This window comes from Diceros bicornis, chromosome 20 (assembly GCF_020826845.1).
Source record: "Diceros bicornis minor isolate mBicDic1 chromosome 20, mDicBic1.mat.cur, whole genome shotgun sequence".
Taxonomy (NCBI): Eukaryota; Metazoa; Chordata; class Mammalia; order Perissodactyla; family Rhinocerotidae; genus Diceros; species Diceros bicornis.
This window is the reverse complement of record NC_080759.1, coordinates 14,991,436-15,011,810: the sequence shown is the minus strand read 5'-3', so window position 1 is coordinate 15,011,810 and position 20,375 is coordinate 14,991,436. Positions and strand designations below refer to the sequence as shown.

At 38.2% G+C, this 20,375-nt stretch overlaps 1 protein-coding gene across 1 annotated transcript in view; it reads left to right on the top strand.

Annotated features, from left to right (window-relative positions):
• The window catches only part of ZSWIM6 (zinc finger SWIM-type containing 6), a 189,030-nt gene extending 169,493 nt beyond the window's left edge, over window positions 1-19,537 (top strand). Inside the window, exons 8-14 of the mRNA XM_058564018.1 lie at window positions 4,056-4,202; window positions 5,268-5,528; window positions 9,346-9,481; window positions 12,420-12,577; window positions 13,224-13,387; window positions 15,101-15,182; window positions 16,800-19,537. Coding sequence (XP_058420001.1) covers window positions 4,056-4,202; window positions 5,268-5,528; window positions 9,346-9,481; window positions 12,420-12,577; window positions 13,224-13,387; window positions 15,101-15,182; window positions 16,800-17,662 — 1,811 coding nt within the window. The 3' untranslated portion in view covers window positions 17,663-19,537. The remainder of the gene's footprint in view (window positions 1-4,055; window positions 4,203-5,267; window positions 5,529-9,345; window positions 9,482-12,419; window positions 12,578-13,223; window positions 13,388-15,100; window positions 15,183-16,799) is intronic.
• The last annotated feature ends 838 nt before the right edge of the window (window positions 19,538-20,375 follow it).

Here is a 20,375-nt window from a genome sequence, read left to right as displayed (position 1 = left end):
ACTAGGTTTTGTGCTCTTTTGGCAGAGAGGGCTTTTAACATTAGAGCAATGGAGATGGCTTTACTCACCACTCATTTGAAATATTTAATAGCTGATCTGTGAAAAATTTTAGGCATTTTTTTTTTTCCTGGTTGAATGCTGTAAGAAATAAGATTTTTTAAAAAGTTTCTTAGGTTAGTTACTTTTTTAAGGGGGAAAATTTTTTTATTGTTTGAGTAACTATTTAGTATATCTGAATTATCTGAAATGCAAGTCAGCTAAATATCTTATTTTGTGAAAATGCATTTTAATTCTAATTGTAAGGAGTAGATTGCCTATGTTTGAATCCTAGCAATAGGTCCAAGCTGGGAGACCTTAGGCAATGACCTTACCTCTCTGTGATGTGGATTCCTCATCTGTGGAGTGGGCTCAGTTGAGGACCTATCTCTTAGAGTTGTTGAGAAAATTGAACTAGTTAGTTCCTGTAAAGCACTTAAAGCAAGGCCTGGCATAGTGTGTAAGTACTTTAAAACTTTTTAGTTGTAATGATTTGTACATCAGGACATGATATTTATTTAAAGTGATCAGAACAGAACTCCTAGACTTTTCAAATTCTGTAAATAACATTTGATGAGAACACATTTAACTTCTCTTTATCTCAGTTTATTAATCTTTTAAATTTTAAATCAGCATTACTGAGTAATAGTAATTGCAAAGGGGTTATATTACATGCGTAAGTCCCTGATCAGAAAAAGAAAGATATATGCTTTTTCTGATTAATCCATGCACTTCTTGTTAAGTTTGTTTTGTTTTTACTCTAGAATTTTATTTCTTATTCAGAGAGATAGTTTTAGTAGCTGTGGGTGTTTTTGGTTATGTTTTTGTTTTTAATCCTTAGGTGATTATATGCATACCTAGGGTGTAGCTAAAAATTATCAAAAGTTGTTAAAATAGGCTGGAGGTTGGAGGGAGGATTTGTTGTAACTTTTTTTTTTTGGTGATGAAGATTGGCCTTGAGCTAATATCTGTTGCCAGTCTTCCTCTTTTTGCTTGAGGAAGATTGTCCCGGAGCTAACATCCATGACAGTCTTCCTCTACTTTGTATATGGGACACTGCCACAGCATGGCTTGATGAGTGGTGTGTGGATCCATGCCTGGTATCCGAACTCACAAACCCTGGGCTGCCAAAGCAGAGCATGCAAACTTAACCACTACACCACCGGGCCGGCCCCTGTTGTAACATTTAATACCTTCTATATTAGAAGTATTGTAAATGGTAACTAACATCATTTATATGATGAAGAAAATTCCAAAGTTACAATTTGAACCAAAGAAAGGGGGAGCTCGGATGGGATTGGAATATAATATCCCTGATAATCATTACTTTGTCCAATTCTTCATGTTCTTCATATCATCACTGGTTACCGGGTGTGTTTGTAAAATATGTTGCTTGGCCCCTTGGAAAATTTTTCTGAAATACCCCTTCCCCTAAATATACAAATCTATGGCCAAAAGGTATTTACTTCTGAAAAATGTAGAGGATAAAAATATTGAGGCAAACATAGAGTGAAGTATTTTTTATACTGCGAAAAGAGATCTAGCTCATGATGACTACCTGATTTTTTTAAATCATAAAATTTACTAAGAAATGTTTTTTCTTAAATGAGTTTAATAAAAATGTTGCAGTATCTAAGAAATGTAGAGTGTGAAAAAGTTCTCATAGGTAAGTTACAATACGTGTTAAGTTAGACTCCTTTGATTGTCTTTGAGGCTGCTCTTAGACCCATTTCTCTTTTATCCTGCAAGCAGTGAAAACTTTTATTTCAGACTATTCTTAAATATTACTAGGATTACATGTCTATACCTGTATCTTTCCTTACTTTTTTTGATTTGTCCATGTTTAAAGAATAGATTTTTCACAGCTATTACAATTCCAAATTGCCATAACAGTTGTTATATGGCCAAGATTAGTAAATGAAATATCTTGTACATTTTCAATACTATTTGACATGATATGTCAGTTTTTTTTTTGAATTGAGATATAATTGACATATAACATTATGTTAGTTTCAGGTGTACAACATAATGATTTGATATTTATATATTTTGAAGTGATCACCACAGTACATCTAGTTAATGTCTGTTATCACACAGTTACAAAATTTTTTTTCTTGTGATGAGAACTTTTAAGATCTACTCTCTTAGCAACTTTCAAATATGCAATAGAGTATAGTTAACTACAGTCACTGTGCTGTACGTTACATCCCCAGGACTTTATTTTATAACTAGAAGTTTGTACTTTTTGACCCCCTTCACCCATTTTGCCCACCCCTGCCTCTGGCAACCACCAGTCTGTTCTTTGTATCTAGGAGCTTGGTGTTTTGTTTTGTTTTGTTTTTAGATTCTACATATAAGTGAGATCGTATGCTATTTGTCTTTGTCTGACTTATTTCACTTAGCTCAGCTTCTTGATTCTGAAAAAAAACTGTACTCCTTTTTTTGATTTTTTTTTTCTTCCATCTCTGTGTGTTTTCACAAATTTTTGTGTGAAAAGAAAGAGGAAATACTTTGTAAAATTTTATCCTTAGTTTCCATCACTTGACAATAGATTTACTTGTATAAGTACACTTCCCTTCACCATATATATATTTTGAAATGATATATATATATATTTTTTCCCCTCATCACAAACATATATATATTTGGGTTTTCCCAAGGGTAAAGCTCATGTTTCTTTTTTCATACTGGTTATATGAACGCCAGTGTCAGAAACCAAAGGGAAAGACCTTTCCAAGGAATCTAGGACCCAACTTGTATAAATTTTAATACGTTGTGCCAGGCCATGCTTTATTTTTATGTACTGATAGTTGATAGTCCAAAACTAGAAGACGTCTAAAGGAATATTGGATTCATGGAATAGCTCTTGAGCTATTTACAAGCCAATTTTTTTCTTGTATGTTTTGTGTTGTATAGAGTTTATTATATTTTCCTTTATGAAGGAACTACTATTATTTCTTTAGTAAGTACTTCGATGTCAAATATTGCATTATTTACAATGGAATAATATATCTTAAAATATTTGCAGCTTTTTTCTCAGCACTCTGTAATTTAACTTAAGAACTTGAAAGTACTAACGTTCTGTGAAGAAAATGAAAAGGATATGTTTCATCCAAGTTATATGTTATCTTCTACTATAGTTCCCCTTTGTGGCAAAGGTCCTCTCTTTTTTGTTGTTTTTTTTTTTTGTTTTTGGTGAAGAAGATCGGCCCTGAGCTAACATCTGCTAATCCTCCTCTCTTTTTTTTTGCTGCTGAGGAAGACTGGCCTTGGGCTAACATCCATGCCCATCTTCCTCTACTTTATATGGGATGCTGCCACAGCATGGCTTGCCAAGTGGTGTGTCGGTGCGCACCTGGGATCCGAACCGGCGAACCCTGGGCCGCCGCAGCGGAGCTCACGCACTTAACCGCTTGCGCCACCGGGCCGACCCCCTCAACGTCCTCTCTTAAATGGCTTACAGGTCCACGATAAGGAAGACTTCCATAAGATGATGGGGGAGTGATTTAATGATATTCATGGGGGAGTCCAGTCTGACCCAGGCTACAGCTGTCCTCTGGTCTCTGATTTAGATGACCCAGTAAGCACTGACTCTGAGGGTATCTTCTTAATATAGTTGTAGAGTTATCTACTGATAATTCCAGGAGGACTTCTTAGTCCTCTGTAATGCCACTACTAGGAAGTGAGGGGAGTTATCTCTAGCTTTTCAGGTGAAAATTTGGAATTCATTTTTCCTCAGACAACATAATTTAATAGTGTAAGTAGTGATGTTAACCCAGTTCCGGACACATGAATGAAAATAGATGTTTGGGAGCTATCCTAGGAACTTAGTACCATTTATATTGATTGATTCAGAACTCAAAATAGTTCACAAGTTGGGGATTATATGTACCTTTGTTTTTTAACTAAAGAGGAATTTCCAAGTGAATTCAGTATTAATTAGTGAGGATACTGCTATTAAATAGTAAAGCCTGTCTTCTCTCTGCTTCTCTCCATCTCAATTCCCTTCTTTTACACAGAGCTCCCCCATAAAAGCATAACCTTGATAACCAATCTGGAGGGCTGGGTTGGACACCCCCTGGACCCTGTGGGCACTCTTTTCGGCAGCCTTATGGAAGCCTGCCGCATTGATGATGAAAGCTTCCCTGGGTTCTCAGATTTTACAGGTAAAACCGTTGACATTTGTCTCATGTGCTTCTTTTTCTAAACTCTGAATGGCACTGGTCATTGTTTTTATTCACAGTTTGTTTTATGAGTCCATATAGTGAACAGTACCTACACTTAGCAAGAGAGCAAGGAAATGGGCACTCACACATTTTCAGGCAGGCTTCTACACACTGGGAAAAGTCTTAGAGTCGACAGTTGGCAGCATGTGTCAAGAACCTTAAAAATATTTATTCCCTTCTAGTCAGTGATTCTGCATCTAAGAATTAATCTGCACTTATGACTATTTTCCAGCATAAAGACATATAATAAGGATGTGCATCATGTGGGAGGGAGGAAGGATTGTCCCTTTCCTGCTTCCATGGCTGGGTGAACTCAGAGGGTTCATTATCTTACCTCTCCATAATTTCTCCTGTGGTGGTTGCCTTTGTGGATTATGGGTAACCCAAACTCAATCAGGAGGGTGAGAGGGATGACTCTGAATTTGCTTTCCTTGGGAGTTTGGTGGTTGAAGTTTGGTAAAATTTCTAATAGAAACACCTTAACAGAAATGAGAGAATGTTCAAAGAATCATTCCCTTGTGATAACTGATGACTCTTTGATAACAAAAAGGACCTTGAAATTGGGTTACATGTGTTCTGTTCCCTACTGTTTTTTCATTATAAATTTTAACATTGTGATAAAAGTATGGAAACTTTTTTTTTATGCCAGGCTTTAAAAAAATTAACTATTGGATTTTACTCTTGTTTACTTAAAATTTTTTTTCACTCAAGTATTTTTAGTATCTCTTCTTAGGTTTATAATTTTCTTTGATGATTCATTTTCAATGGGAGAAAAATATTTGTCATGTTCTATTTCCCAAAACATACACATTTAGTCATTCATGGTCATTTTTTTTAAAGTTATTGGAAAACTATGCACTTAAACCTAAAAAACATGTTTTCTGGCCTTCTTGGAATTAAGTCGATAATTCCTCTAAGAGTACTGGATAAAATAAATATTTGTAGCTCTCAGAGTACCTGCAAAAGTAGTTTCTGAACTCTGATTTCTTTTGTGACATTTTACAGAGAATATGGGACAGTGCAAGTCTCTGGAATACCAGCATCTACCTGCACACAAATTCTTAGAAGAAGGGGAATCCTATTTAACGCTAGCTGTGGAAGTAGCCCTGATAGGGCTGGGACAGCAGCGTATCATGCCTGATGGGCTGTACACACAAGAGAAGGTTTGCCGGAATGAGGAGCAGCTCATTTCCAAGCTTCAGGAAATTGAATTGGATGACACACTAGTGAAAATTTTTCGAAAGCAAGCAGTCTTCCTATTAGAAGGTAATTTGATAAATGTTTTCTACTTTGTTTAGCCTATTTTATTTAAGCACTGAGCTTTCTTACGTGAGAGTACTGTTTGAATGCATTTAATATGGTAATTATCCTGATTGGTATGGTCATTGAGTGTCATAGGCATGTTCACTATCCAAAAAATAATATCACTTAATAAAAAAGTACAGATGTTTAAATTTGTACCATTTGATTTAGGTGGTTATGTAGGATAGCTTGTTAGAAGTGAGTCCCATTTAATGCCACAAGCTTTGAAAAGAGCTGTTTTTATTTAGGCTATGTTGTTCCTGAGATAAATGCAAAGTTTGATATTTAGTGAGTTATTGCTGCTAGCCATGTCCCTCCTTGCTTGATCAATTAAATAGTAAAATGGAAATTGGTTAGCATTCCTCCAAATTACTGGCTGTTACATGACGTCTGGGTTTTGAATGTCGTTTGCACAGACTAACAAAGGTCTGAAGGCTGTGGGAGTGAATTTCCACTACACTGACAATTTCAGAGAATTCATTAGGTATAGATCCACCAAGTTAAAAGTTTCATAGAATCTCTAAGGCAAAGTCTAATTTTCTTATTTTTATAAGGTCAAGAGCTAAAGGGCCTGTTTTGATTAGCTTTTGGTTGGGAAAAATTTTTTTCCCAAAAAGAGTAAGTGTATTTACTATGGTAGCCTAATCTTTTGTGCCAATTTAGGTGATATCTAGGGGATTAAAATTGCTTCTGTCTCTCAAGTACATGTGTGTTATTATTGTGGGCCTCTCTGTGATTGATAGGCTCAAAAAGTGTAGTATCTTCATCTTATATGCAGAACTGTTACGTATGGGGAAGGGATTTAGAGAAAATAGCGTTTCAAAATCTCTTTTATTTGGCAGAAGCTAAAGATCTCTTTGAAAGAAAATATATTCATCAAATATATTACACATTTATATGTTGTAGAAATGCATTTTAAGGGAAAAAATGTTATTCTTAATAAAATGCTTAATTTTGGTAAAAATTCCTAATATTAATTTTTTGAAGCACTCTCCTGAAGTTTTTTTTCATTCTAAAGGTAAAAGTCTATCTTGGCAAATTTCAAGTGATCTTGATTCTTTCATTACTGTTTTCTTTTAGTTTCCTTCCATATAATTCCTTTTGATGTAAGCAATATCATTAGCCACAAACTTCTTGTATGCTGGCTCTTAGTAGCTGACTTGATTTCCAGTATATTGAAGGATAGGAAGAGGATGTGTGCTTTTCAGAGTTGATAGTGCCTGATCTCTGTTTATCATTTGCTTCTTTAAATGTCTCCATGTTCATTACTCACAAATATTTTTTGACTTTGTCTTAGTCTTGATTAGTTCATACCTGCCCATTAAACATTTTTATGAGAACTGTGCCTGATAAGGAGCACTGTTGACTCATCCCAGCCTCCTCTCCTTTCCTGACCTGGCAAGGCCCGCAGAGAGTGGGTGGGGCAGGACAGGAAACAGTCCAAGGGGAAGCCGAGGAACCATTTCTGTAAACTCCAGAAGAGAAGCACTCCATGACTGAGTTGACTGCACTGGGGCATGAAGTTCTTCATGCATTTACACTGCAAATTTGAGGGGCAAATTAGTTAGCAGACTCATGGATCTGAAAAAGAGGAAGCAGTAAACCCTGTCTTGTTGCTGAGTGCTAATCACTTCTGGCCACAATATTGGCATATTGGATCAATTGGCATAGTGGAAAAACACTTTTGGGGAACCTAATACCAAATTTCAGTTTTTCGTTCTTCAGTGCACTGGAGTTCAGGGATGACATTGATTAGTAAGCCACAAATAATTCTGTGATACCTGACTGAATGTTTTACTTGTTGGGAGGTGTCATAACAAAGTGTTGATTATGCATCCTGGCTTTCCCTGCATAGTAGAAAAAGGTAATTGGATGGTTTAAGGGAAACATTGGAAGGAAATAGAGGAGAAATGAAGAAAATGGGTAATCTACAAGTTTTCTACAATTAATTCTTAAGTAAAATAGAGTTAGTGTCTTAGTCTGCTCAGGCTGCTGTAACAAAATACCACAGACTGGGTGGCTTAAACAACAGAATTTTGTTTCTCACAGTTCTGGAGGCTGGAAAGTCCAAGATCAAGGTGCTGGCACATTTGATTTCTGGTGAGGGCAGTCTTCCGGGCTTGTAGATGGCTCCTTCTCCCTATACCCTCATGAGGCAGAGAGCAAGAGCCAGCGAGGGCTACGAGCTCGCTGATGTCTTTTCTCATAAGAACACTAATCCTGTTGGATCTGGGCCCCACCATGTGACCTTATTTAACCTTCATTCCCTTCACAGAGGCCCTGCCTCCACATACACTCATATTGGGAGTTGGGGCTTCAACAGAAGAATTAGAGTGGAGGATACAAACACTCAGTCTATAATAATAACTTAAATAATTTGGCCTCATTTTCTAAACTAAAGCTGGAACTCTATTATAATACTGTATCAAGTTTTGAAGAATATCAGATCACTAAAATATTTTTAAGTGTCTGAAGACAGGAAAAGGATTAATAGATTTGGTAAAATTAGAAATCTAGGCTGGATTTTAGTTTGCCTAGGTAAAAAAATAAGTTGTTTATATGATTTTCGAAGTACTTAAATAATGAACAATTCAAAAATACTAACCAAAAAATAAAACAATAAAATTTAAAAATAACCTCTATTGAAACAATCTAGAATATGTCATGCTCTTACCCAATGCCCACTTCAGTAACTTCTCTCACTATTTCTTCTGAACTGCATTTCTTGCATTCTGAACTCTTTGCCAGACTCATTTTTCTCATGGAAAACAAATGTATTATGTCCTTTGAGCAGTAGTGTCATGGTTCATAATTCTAGAAATCATGAAACAGATGTTACCCAAAGGTGACATGGAAACTAATATATTAAACACTTTGTACAGTAACTAAACCTCAAAGTACCTAAGTGGAAAGTAGTTGAACTAACCACTGTGGTTTCCTTTCACAATTTATTTTTAAAAAGTCTATATCACCCTTCTTAGGGCAGCATTCAGAGAGCACACAGGGGAAGGGGAAGTCAGCTTCTGCCACCATGCCTGTCATAAATTTACTAAGAAATGAATTTTGACAGCTGTAATATAATTTTACTTTTAAAGCTGATCTTTTGGAGCCCAAAAAGTGGTAGATTTCCACTTATTTAAATTTTTCTTTCTTTTGCCTACAGTGAGTATCAGATGAGTAACTAACTATTCTTTTATTAATCCTTTCTGTGAATTAATATCTATTTCTGCTTAGTAGAAACAACAATGTTTAAAGTCTTTGTGTTGGGATTTGTGGTTCAGAATCCTCCTTTACCCTTCCCCACTGAGGCAGAGCTCTCTTTTCTGGAAACCTGGCTAGTCTGTACCCCTAAGACCGATTCGGTCCGGGGGCACCTTCCAAAGTTAAGCTGCAGAGTCATCTGTGCATTTGAAAATCTGGATGCTCAGATATCCCATGGTGAGAGAGAATGTTTCTTGAATTCGGTGAGGTTTTATGCTTCAGCGGGTTTCTTTTTCTGAAGCAGTTATAATGTAAAAAAGCTCTACCCCTTAGTTCTGTGATTCTCATTTTAGCTGTGGTACAGTTGGGAGATTGTTCCTGAAGCGAATTTGATACCATACCCTGTAGAATCATTTTTGAATAAGAATTGTATTCCTTTCTACTATGTCACTTAGATTACATTCTTAACTAGATTAGTTTGTATGTGTTATAACTTTACATAAAAATTTTAAAATATACTTTATAAGAAGTTTCAGTTCCTTTTTCAGGAATGTAAAATGTGTATGCTCTCTTCCCACAGCCGGACCATATAGTGGTTTAGGCGAAATAATCCACCGGGAGAGCGTTCCAATGCACACATTTGCCAAGTATCTCTTCACCTCTCTCCTACCTCATGATGCTGAATTGGCATACAAAATTGCACTGAGAGCAATGCGGTACGTATCCACAGCCCAGCAGGGCGGAGGCGATCCAAATTCCCCACCAGGAAAAATGGCTGTTAACTGACTGCTCATTCGTTCATGCTTCTAGGCAGCAGAAAAGCTAAAGAAATTATTTATTTATGCTTCTTGAATTGTTGTAGTTGTGGTTAGTTTGCTTGTTTTAAAGTAAGGGAAGAATTGTATCCTTCACTGCTGTCATACTCATGCTTGTGGTGGCTTTTTCCTACTTTTTTTTGAAGCTAGAATTTGGAAATAGAGAACAATTTCAGGCCAAGTTTAACCACAGGCAGCAAAGTTGAAACCTTCCTAAATAATTAATTGTTTTGAAAAACTATATTTTTGCAACAGTGGTAATCAATAAGTATACTTGACTGACTATAATAATTGAGGGGTCCCTTCACACCTGCTGTAATTCCCCATTGCAGCAGTAGTGCAGGAAGGCCATCGTATCACAGAAACACCTTTGTGCTCAACTGAAGGGTGAGAGAAGCCGGGACCTATATCTAGAGTTGAAGGCATCACTCTTGGGGGTCTTCTAGTGTCTGCTCACCTCAGCTCTGACTGCTTCCATCTCCTCCTCAGTCCCCCCTTTTCAGTAATAACATTAGAATATGTTGTTCTCTGCCCCTGAACTTTCTGTTTTCACTTTCCTTTTTAAAGTCAATTCACCAAATAATTCCTTTTTGTCACGAATTTGTTCTAGGTGAATATTTTTTAATGAATTCAAGATTATATTTTTCAATCTTATATGTAGGCTATTAAAATTTAAGGACCTGAAAGGAATATCCACCTTTCTTAACACATGAGCTCTTCCTTTTTTTAAAAGTTAAAATACTTCTGTGTTAAAGTGCAGGTTAGAACCCATTATAGTAACCTAAAGACAAGCCATGTCCACACCTAAAAGCTTGGGGTCCTGGAGAATAGTTTGGTCCCATAGCAGCTTTTCATCAAAAGATTCTGTGTCTGCAACCAGTGTAGTAGATTCAAAAACAAGTCCTTGCCTCTATGAGTGTAGCTTATCTCTCTCAGGAGGCCTCATTTTTATGCAGTGATGGGTGTGTGTGTGTGTGTGTACACCTGTGTGTCAGTGTGTATTGAGGCTGATATCCTTTAATTTGATATACTTTCCTTGGCAACATGAAATCTCATTAACCTATCAGAGAAACCTTATAAGTTCTCTTGTCTGTTTTTAAAATACCAAAAAATAAATTAATAGCTGACATAAGCAAAAGTTCCCCACCAAATTACTTTATACCAGTTGGTCTGTATTTTAGAGCACAATTTTATAAGTTTCTGTTCCCGTTTTTGGAAGCTGAAATGGAGGTTGTCAGATGAAGACAGATGCTCAGCTCTATGCTTATTCAAATCCTAAGAATTCTGCTCCTGTTGTGAAGGGGAGGAGGATGATTTTATGATGCCACCAGATACTGTTGCTACGGCCACTGGAGAGGTTAAGGGTGAAATAGTATAAGGTTTCTCTGTGGTTCTGGCTTGTGTGAAGGTATCTGTCAGGGAGAAAAGCTTGCTTTTCTAACACTCAGACACTCTTTGATGTTCGCCCTTGGTTGCTGCCAAAGCCGTTTGTTTGTGGGGATCCTAGCGGGGCACAGGGGAATTGTTTTCCATCTCTTCTCTTCTTCCTGCCACTGCTCCCCCAGCCAAAGAACTGCCGTGGAAGGGAGGTGTGTGACCTACTAGAGCATCTGAGGGCCGCCATGGGAACAGGAAGGAAAGAGAGTTGGAGCTCATTTGCTTCTTAGTCCTTCTGGAAGTAGGAGGAGGGGGATGCTGAGCAGGGGCTTCTCCAGCACTCATTTTCTCCTCTTTCTAGGAATATTGGCTAGTTTCCTCTACAGCAACCCTGGAAAGATCTGCTTATGAATACGGGGATATTCTGGGTTTTCTAAAAAACTAAATAGCAACCCCACCAAAATTCTTATTACTTAATTTCGTACCTTGCCACCTTCTAATGCTAACATGTCGTTGTCCCTAGATAAAAGGAAAAGAGGTGAGGCTTTTGTTTTACAGAGCAGTAACTGCTCTCGGGTAGGGCCCCGAGGCCAGCATCACACCCTGACCTGCTAACTCCTCTTGGTCCCCAGCTCTTATTCCATAGTCCCTAACACTGGTGTTCCTGAGTGCAGGTCAGTGCTTTAATGACTGTAAAGGAAATATTGCAGTTGTAGCTAGTCTGCTCATCTCTTTGGTACTTACATTTAGAAGAGATCGCTAAGCATGTATTTTGTTTTCAATAATTGTTCTTTATTTGTCAACATATTCTTAATCAAAGATAGATTGAAATCAGAAATCACACTGAATTTATGCAGGACTGTGCGGGGACAAATACTTGAATCATTTGCATTCGTCATCGCCAATATGATTGATAGAACATCTTCTAACTGCAAATTCCTGAAGTAATAAGGAACTAATTCTGCAGAAAGTATGAATATATGGAAAGGAAGTCATTTTTGTTTTACTTCCCTTCTTATTTTGTGTTTTAATAAGTTAAGCTTATTCCTCTCAGCCTATGCACTGATCCCTAACTGTTGTAATCTCAGCCTTAAATATTCACTTCACTATCAGTTTCTGTTGATTTTTGTTTTTTGAGTGATAAGATTCAAAAATTTTAAAGTAGGTAAACATCAAAACTTGTGTTTCACACCCTTCATTGTTACATATCTTAATTTCCTTGAATATTGCAGTTTTCTGAATGATGCTAAAGAAAGGAATCTCTCAGATTTGGGTAATGAGCAATTAACAAGGTGACTTTGGCCTCCAGACAGCAGAGTGTAGCTGTGCCAGCTCTTCTGCATCAAGGACCTGAACCGTTGCTCCCGCGTCTACCCGCTCCTCTGGCGCCTGGTCAGTCCCTGTGGCCAAGGTGACAGACGAGCAGTAACGAGGAGCCATCTGCCCTGTCTTCTCCTTACAGGTTACTAGTATTGGAATCTACTGCTCCAACGGGAGACCTCACCCGCCCACACCACATTGCATCAGTCGTTCCCAACCGATACCCGCGGTGGTTCACTCTAAGCCACATAGAATCCCAGCAGTGTGAGCTGGCATCCACCATGCTGACTGCAGCCAAAGGTACTAGATTGTCCTGAGGCCTCATGATTGTTTTGTTAGTTTGCCTTTTTTTTCAAAGGGTCATGTTTTCTATCAAATTCTCAACAGTGGTGCGAATGTCAGGTTGTAAGGATCCTTTTTAGGCATTAACTTATGAGGCAAAACAGGTGCTAGTCATCTGAGCCTGGCATTTTCCTCATATAACCACATCATTAAACCTGCTGCTGGCAGAGTTCAGGTTTAGTTAGCATGCCACATAAATGGTGGGTTAGGTTCAGAAGCAGATTAAAAAGTTAAGTTACAGTTTTTTTCTCTCTGAAATATTCACCAAAGATACATAAGTACAAACTAGGAGAGCAATTTGCTATCTCATATTGGTTCTGGGTCACATGTGCTTTTAGTCATTGAGGGTGTGTCCCACTGTATCTTGTTTTGAAGCCCAGATTCTTAGGCATTGTGGTAACCTTGGGACACTTAGTTGTAACATCTGTGCCATCTGTGAACATTTCAGGTAAAGTAACTCGTCCTTTGTGTTTTATTTTGTTTCCTTGTTTTCCTCCGTGTGTGTGTGTGTGTGTGTGTGTGTGTGTGTGTGGTTATATGATTTGTTTGTTTGTTTTGCTTCACTTTGATTTGGTTTGGTTTGGTTTTCCCTTGTTCATTGCAGGCGATGTTCGGAGGCTGGAAACAGTATTAGAATCCATCCAGAAAAACATTCACTCCTCATCCCACATCTTCAAGCTTGCCCAAGATGCATTTAAAATAGCAACTCTCATGGACAGTTTGCCAGACATCACTCTTTTGAAAGTGTCTCTGGAGCTGGGCCTGCAGGTATGTGACTGGTGGGCTTCTCTGAGGCACCGAGGACCCCTAAATAAAGGCACCCTCTTAGGGTGGTTTCTCTCTGTTTGGATTTTTTAGCGCAGGTCAATGACTCTGGTGTACAAATCTGTTAAGACTTTAGGAGCTCACTGTGCTTCAGAGCTGTGGTCATTCCCAGCTCAACCAGACTGCTGCCTGAGACGCAGGGACTTACATTTAGAAGCCCTATTTGTGTCTTTCAATAAAAAAGTCATTTTCTGAATGATAGCCTTAACATTACTGTTTCTTTTTTAATGAATGGAGCATTATTGCTAGTAAGAGGCTTAAATAAAGCCATCATGTATAATAAAGATTCAGTTGTTAGGGTTAAATTTTTAGAAGAAGTATGCATTTTTATTGATGTTTGCATTTTCATAATAGATGGGCAGTTCTAGCTCCTTTTATAACCCTGAGAAAATTAGGTGCAGGAGGAGTGATTGGGCCAGGGTCCAGTTTCAGCTTCCAGCAGGCCTGCTTAGACATATTACCAAGGACATTTTGAGTTAGTCATGCAGATAGAGGTTTGCTTCCTTATAGTTTCTGAAAAGATTACTGTGTAAACCAGGAACTGAAAAGTTTGTATTTCTTCTTTTCTCAGGGAATCTCCTTTAACATTTGTTCCCTACCCCCCCCCCCAATAAAAAGCAATGAAAGAAATTGTTATCCTCTAATGGGGTTAGAATGCCCTGATTAGATGGTTAATCTGGGTTTCTAGTTATGGATTCTCCTTCCAGTGATTAATAATAAAGTTTAAAGAATTGAATTACCGGAAAATGCACTTCCCGTATACAGTACTGTACATTTAAGCTATAAAATGACATTTTTGAAGTTTCTTATTAAAAATAAATTCTTGTTATTTGGCTTATGTTGTTATCATTTTCCTCTTAAAGGTATGATGCAGAAAGACCATTAACACAAGCCTTCTGGTTATTTGGAATTCTGGCAGATTTTTTTTGATAAATGGCAGACTGCTGAGAGCTCACTCCCTGCCTCATTCTTTCTAGGCCCCAGGAAGGAATCCCACAAGGCCTTTCCAAGGCTTTAGGAGTGTTATGTCCCTGGATGTCCTGAATCTTAAAGAAGAGGGGAAGCAGGAAGAGATGGATGATTTTATCTTAGGATCTCTTATTAGAAAGTGAAAAACAAAATCAGATCACTAATGATGCCAACAATGATTTCTTTCCATAGACCTGGAGTTATCTTCATAATCACCAGAAAAGAGCAACCAGAGATTGAAGGAATAACTGTAACGATTACTTTAAAATACCTCTTTGCCAACTGAGGGTTCCTAGTCAGAATTAATTCACAAGGAGCCTCAGAAGTCTAGAACCACGGAATGTTAAAGCTGGGGAGGGGGAGAGGGTGTGGAGTGTGCTTAATGCTGCAGTCCCGCCTCTGATTTTGCAGATGAGAATAGTGATTGAGTGAGTGACTTGCCCAGGATGCCACATCTGGTCAGTCGGCGTAGAATGTGGACCTCCTGTCGTTCAGGTTGGGGCAAGGCCAGCTAGGGGAGCCGTGGACAAATCCAAATTCACATGCAGGGCTTTGCCCAGAATAAGGCTTCCCATCCACCTGGTAGTAGGGAGTGTGCCTAGTAGTTTATACCTTGTAATGAATTGTTTTCTGTTTCCATTGACTTAGGATAATCTTCCAAAACATTTTGTGATCCTGTCTTTATAGGTCATGCGGATGACACTGTCTACCTTAAATTGGCGACGCCGGGAGATGGTCAGGTGGCTGGTCACGTGTGCTACTGAAGTGGGTAGGTCAACTCAGGAGGAGGAGCTTTGCCGGGTGCCTCATGGTTGGGTTTAACTCGTCGTTTCCAGATACAAGGACGTTTTTACTCTTTTACCTTGATTTCTCCAAGGCTCCAGCCCCTTTCCCCACCCCCACCTCTAACCTTCAGTTACACACACTTGCGTTGTTCCTCTTCCAAACTATCACGTTTGTGGGGCTCCAACCTCTTGTTTAAGATGCAGCAAGTTAGAGAGTAAATACTTTTCATTCAGTTGTTCTGTCACTCTTAAGGTGCTTTTAGTAACTTTCTGTGATAATCAAGTTTACAGTTTTATATTAAAGATTCCCGAGTGAATCTTTGGTAGGTTGGAAACCACCTTTGAAACTAACTTGAGACTGTGGGTTAGTGGCTCAGTCTATTTTAATGAAAATAATAGAGTTATCTAGTTTCACTGAGTTTTTTCTTCTTCATCTGAGGGTGTACGTCATGGTCTCCAGCTGAGAAATGACCACTGGTGTGGTTTAGGTGAGCTTTCAGGTGTGTGAGAATTGGTAGTTAGCCATAAGAAAATCCCATGGTTGCCCATCAGCTGCAGTGTGTGAGACCCTTCAGCCAGCTGTTTCCCCTCTGAACAGTAAATCAGTACTAAAGAAAACTACATTCCAGCAGGAATGCCCACACAAACAGTGGCTGTTGAAAATAAATGTTGGTTAAACTGTCTTTCTTTCATCCTATTTGCATCAGAAAAGGATACACACGTCTTGCTGAGAAGACATTGCCACCTCAGTGTTTAGATACTGACACAGTAGATACTGTAAAATTCATGTTTTTTTTCTTTTATTAATCTATAATGGTTTATTATTTTGGAAAAAGGAAAATTGATCTCAATATAAAAATTATGTTTAGATTATTGAAGTGAAACAGTACAGAGATAATACCAGTTCAAGAACTGCCACTCAACTCCCTGACCCCGGCACCAAGATATAGTACTATTTTCTCTCTGAAATTCAGCACCTTTTCTTTAAATCACTCGCGTTTAGGATTTTCCTATAGTTGAGGCATAGTGGGTCTGTGTACTTACTAATGGTTAATTTAAAGACCTTGTCAGCCATTTCTAACATCTGAGTCATCTGTAGGTCTCCTTCTATTCACTTGTTTCTCTTGATTATGGGTCACATTTTCCTGCTTCTTTGTGTATCTTAATCATTTTGTATTGTGTGTGCTTTAAACTTACACACAAACACGCCACATAAAAACTTCCTATTTTGGTGAGGGTTGTAGTGTTTCTGACTCAAATTCTGTACTGGGTAACTGACAGGAGGCCCCAGTGAACTAGAACTCATTAGCAACAAGCCATTGTCTGAAATGGCAAGCAGCACAGTGCAAATACCAGCTACCGAGAGGATTAGTTCTTTATTACAGGAAGTTCATGTTCCTTTCAGGCATTTCACTGAATAACAATCTATAATAACCTTATTCTAAAAGGTTGCTCCCAGGCACATTACCTTACAGGATTTTCTGGCCCAGCTCATGTCCTGTGATGGTTAACAATGTAAGCATTGATTATCAACTGGAAATAAGGCAAGACCTGTGGGCAGCCTCCTTGTCAGTAACAGGGCGTCTCTGTGCTCCTTGCAGGTGTTTATGCCCTGGACAGCATCATGCAGAGCTGGTTTACGCTCTTTACTCCCACTGAGGCCACGAGTATAGTTGCAACCACCGTGATGTCTAACAGCACCATCGTCCGCCTCCACCTGGACTGCCACCAGCAGGAGAAGCTGGCCGGTAGTGCGCGGACACTCGCGTTGCAGTGCGCCATGAAGGACCCTCAGAACTGTGCCCTCTCCGCGCTGACCCTGTGTGAAAAGGATCACATAGCTTTTGAGACGGCATACCAAATTGTTCTCGACGCTGCTGCAACCGGCATGAGCTACACCCAGCTCTTTACGATAGCACGGTACATGGAGCACCGCGGGTACCCCATGAGGGCCTACAAGCTGGCCACCCTGGCCATGACCCACCTCAACCTGAGCTACAATCAGGACACGCACCCTGCCATTAACGACGTTTTGTGGGCCTGTGCACTCAGCCACTCCCTTGGCAAAAATGAGCTTGCAGCTGTAATACCTCTGGTGGTCAAGAGTGTCAAGTGTGCAACGGTACTGTCAGACATTTTGCGTAGGTGCACTCTGACCACTCCTGGCATGGTGGGGCTTCATGGAAGGAGGAACTCTGGTAAGCTCATGTCACTGGACAAAGCCCCGTTGAGGCAACTCTTGGATGCCACGATCGGGGCCTACATCAACACCACACACTCACGACTCACGCACATCAGTCCTCGGCACTATAGTGAGTTTATAGAGTTCCTCAGCAAGGCCCGAGAGACCTTCCTAATGGCGCATGATGGACACATTCAGTTTACACAGTTTATTGACAACCTGAAACAAATCTACAAAGGCAAAAAGAAACTGATGATGTTGGTTCGGGAGAGGTTTGGTTGATAGAACTCGTATGAATGGGGGTGGGGGGTAGGGAGGGGAGGGACGGTTTGTTTTTACTTGAGCCTGCCTTTGTACCCTTTTTAACTTAAAGAACAGAGCCACACCGGTATTATATGTGTATAGTTCTATTGCGTTTGCAGACTAAATTGTCATGTTGTGAAAGTTTGTGTGTTTTTAATTTTTTCCCTTTTTCTTTCTTTTTTTTCCTTCTTTCCTTTTATTATATTTTTTTAATTCCTTTTTTTTGGTTTTGTATGAGAGAGAGGTTAAAAAGGTTTGGTTTACACTGAGTATATGTTGTCAAGTGGCAAAAGTCCACATAGCTCTCCTGTTTTCTGTATACGTTCACAGCCTCAAAAAAAATAATTGAAATGGCTTTAAAAACCAAACAAAACACCTCCATCCTGTGATAAGTACCTCGAATGGATTCAGCTTTACTCCTTTGTAACTCATCTTTACATTTTCAGCATATTTAAACAAACCAACAAAATGAAATACTAGTAGTTAAAAGGCTGACCCACGTGGCTTTGCAGTGCTGTTCGTCCAGAAGCATGGCACACGATGCTTGTGCATGTGGAAACTTAGCGACTGTCAACATACATTCTCAGGGATTTATCAAAAAAAAATTAAAAAAAGAATGAGAGCATTTATTGTACTGTATATATATTATAGTATATGTCTGAATATTGAAAATATAACATTAACTAATTTATAAAAAATATTCTATGTAATGCAAAATACTTGAAGCTGCAGTAGCTTGGTTTTAAACAAAAACAAAAAAAAAACTGAGAGATAAACCTATCAGAAGGACTAAAAGTGCGCCTTGCTTCAGGGTTGGCTCAGGCGGTGAACTTCATGCTGGGCATCTATGCAGAGCCACCTTTTGGATTGCATGGTTGGACTGAGATCTATTGGGAGAAATTCTATATGTATATATATTTATACAACTTCTGTATACATATATATATGTATACACACAGACACAAGACACACACACACCAACAACAACCACTATACCACACATGCTTGTAACAGGCACTAGAATAAAGAAGGACAAGAAAATCCACAGCCAGAGCAGCAAGCCTTAGCATCAAGAATATACAGTATGCCGGAACTGGGGTTCGTGCCTCCTAGCCTAGGAAACTTAAAAGAAATATCCTTTTGACACAAAACGCAAAATGTTTTCCAAAACAATTGACATATGATACATTACGCCTTTGCAGTGAGCTAATAATAAGCTAACCTTTGTGCACAAATAACATTATATATATTATATATCTATTCTGCATAGGTATTTTGACTTTGTGCAGGACAGAAAGTTGTGTAGGTATGACTGTTCTACTTTTCAGTTTTCTTTCTTTTTTTTTTAAATATGTTTTATTTTCTCTAGAATTACTCAAAACAAAAGCAGCCTTCTATCTTGCCTTGTCTTAATGCTTTAAAATAACCAAACTGGAGATCTAACTACCAAACTGTTCATTATATTATTAAATACCAACTTTGGTTACAGTATAGTGTCTTTACTTTAGCTGATGGTTCTGTAACCTTGTGCTTTTTAAAGCAATTTTTATGTTTTGGTGCAAAAGTTGTCCAGTGTCTCTTGTTCCCTTCATTAGAGAACATGCTAGAGGTATGTTTGTAGGTATTTTTGTTTAGAAGAACTATTTCATGCGCTCCATTTTATTTATTATAATAGGTAAAAAGAAAAAAAAAAGGTTGTACTTCATCACCCATGTAAACATGCTCATGAAGTTGAAAGTAATTAAGATTTGATACACTGATATCAATTTATTTATGTAACTAAATCACTGTTTTATAAACTTGTTAATGATCAACAATTTTTGTTTTGATTAAAATTAGTTTTTTGAAAGTTGATTCTGCCTCCTTTATGGTATATCTCTTATTAGACTTGAATTTGGTGATTATAGACCTGGATGTTACTACATCTCCAAGTGTTGAATACTATATTAATTCATCCAGTAAATATTTATTACTGTTTTCTAGGCCCTGGAGATCTAATGGTGAACAAAACCAGACACCACTGGAGTTTACCGTCTGCTTAGTGGAGAAGACAGACATAAATCAGATAATCACAAAGATAAAATATGAGACGGAAGAGCCAATTTTTCTTCAGTCTGTACACTCGGTCATTCCTCCCTAATTAGTAAGCTATAATTTAGGATGGCCAGTACTTAATATATTTAAGAAATGCTAAGTTTATGAGAGGTTTTTGTGTGTATGTGTGGTTTAAAAAGAAATTGCCTTATAAGGGGTAAATACTACGTATATATATATACCCGTCTCCATCAAAGATATATAGGTAAAATAATGCAAATATGTTTTGTCTTTTTGTCTGTGGTGAAAAAACACCTCATAAAATTTACCATCATAGCCATTTTTAGGTGTACAGTTCAGCAGTGTTAAGTATACTTACATTGTTGTGAAACAGAACTTGCTCAGCTTGCAGAGCTAAACTCTATAGCCATTAAACAACTGCCCTTTTTTCCCTTCCCCCAGACTGGTAACCACCATTCTACTTTCTTTTTCTATGATTTGATTAGAGACCTGATGTAAGTGGAATTATATAGTATTTGTCCTTTTGTGACTGACTTATTTCACTTAGCATAGTGTCCTCAAGTTTCATCCATGTTGTAGCATGTGACAGGATTTCCTTCCTTTTAAAAGCTGCATGGTATTCCATTGTATGTTTATA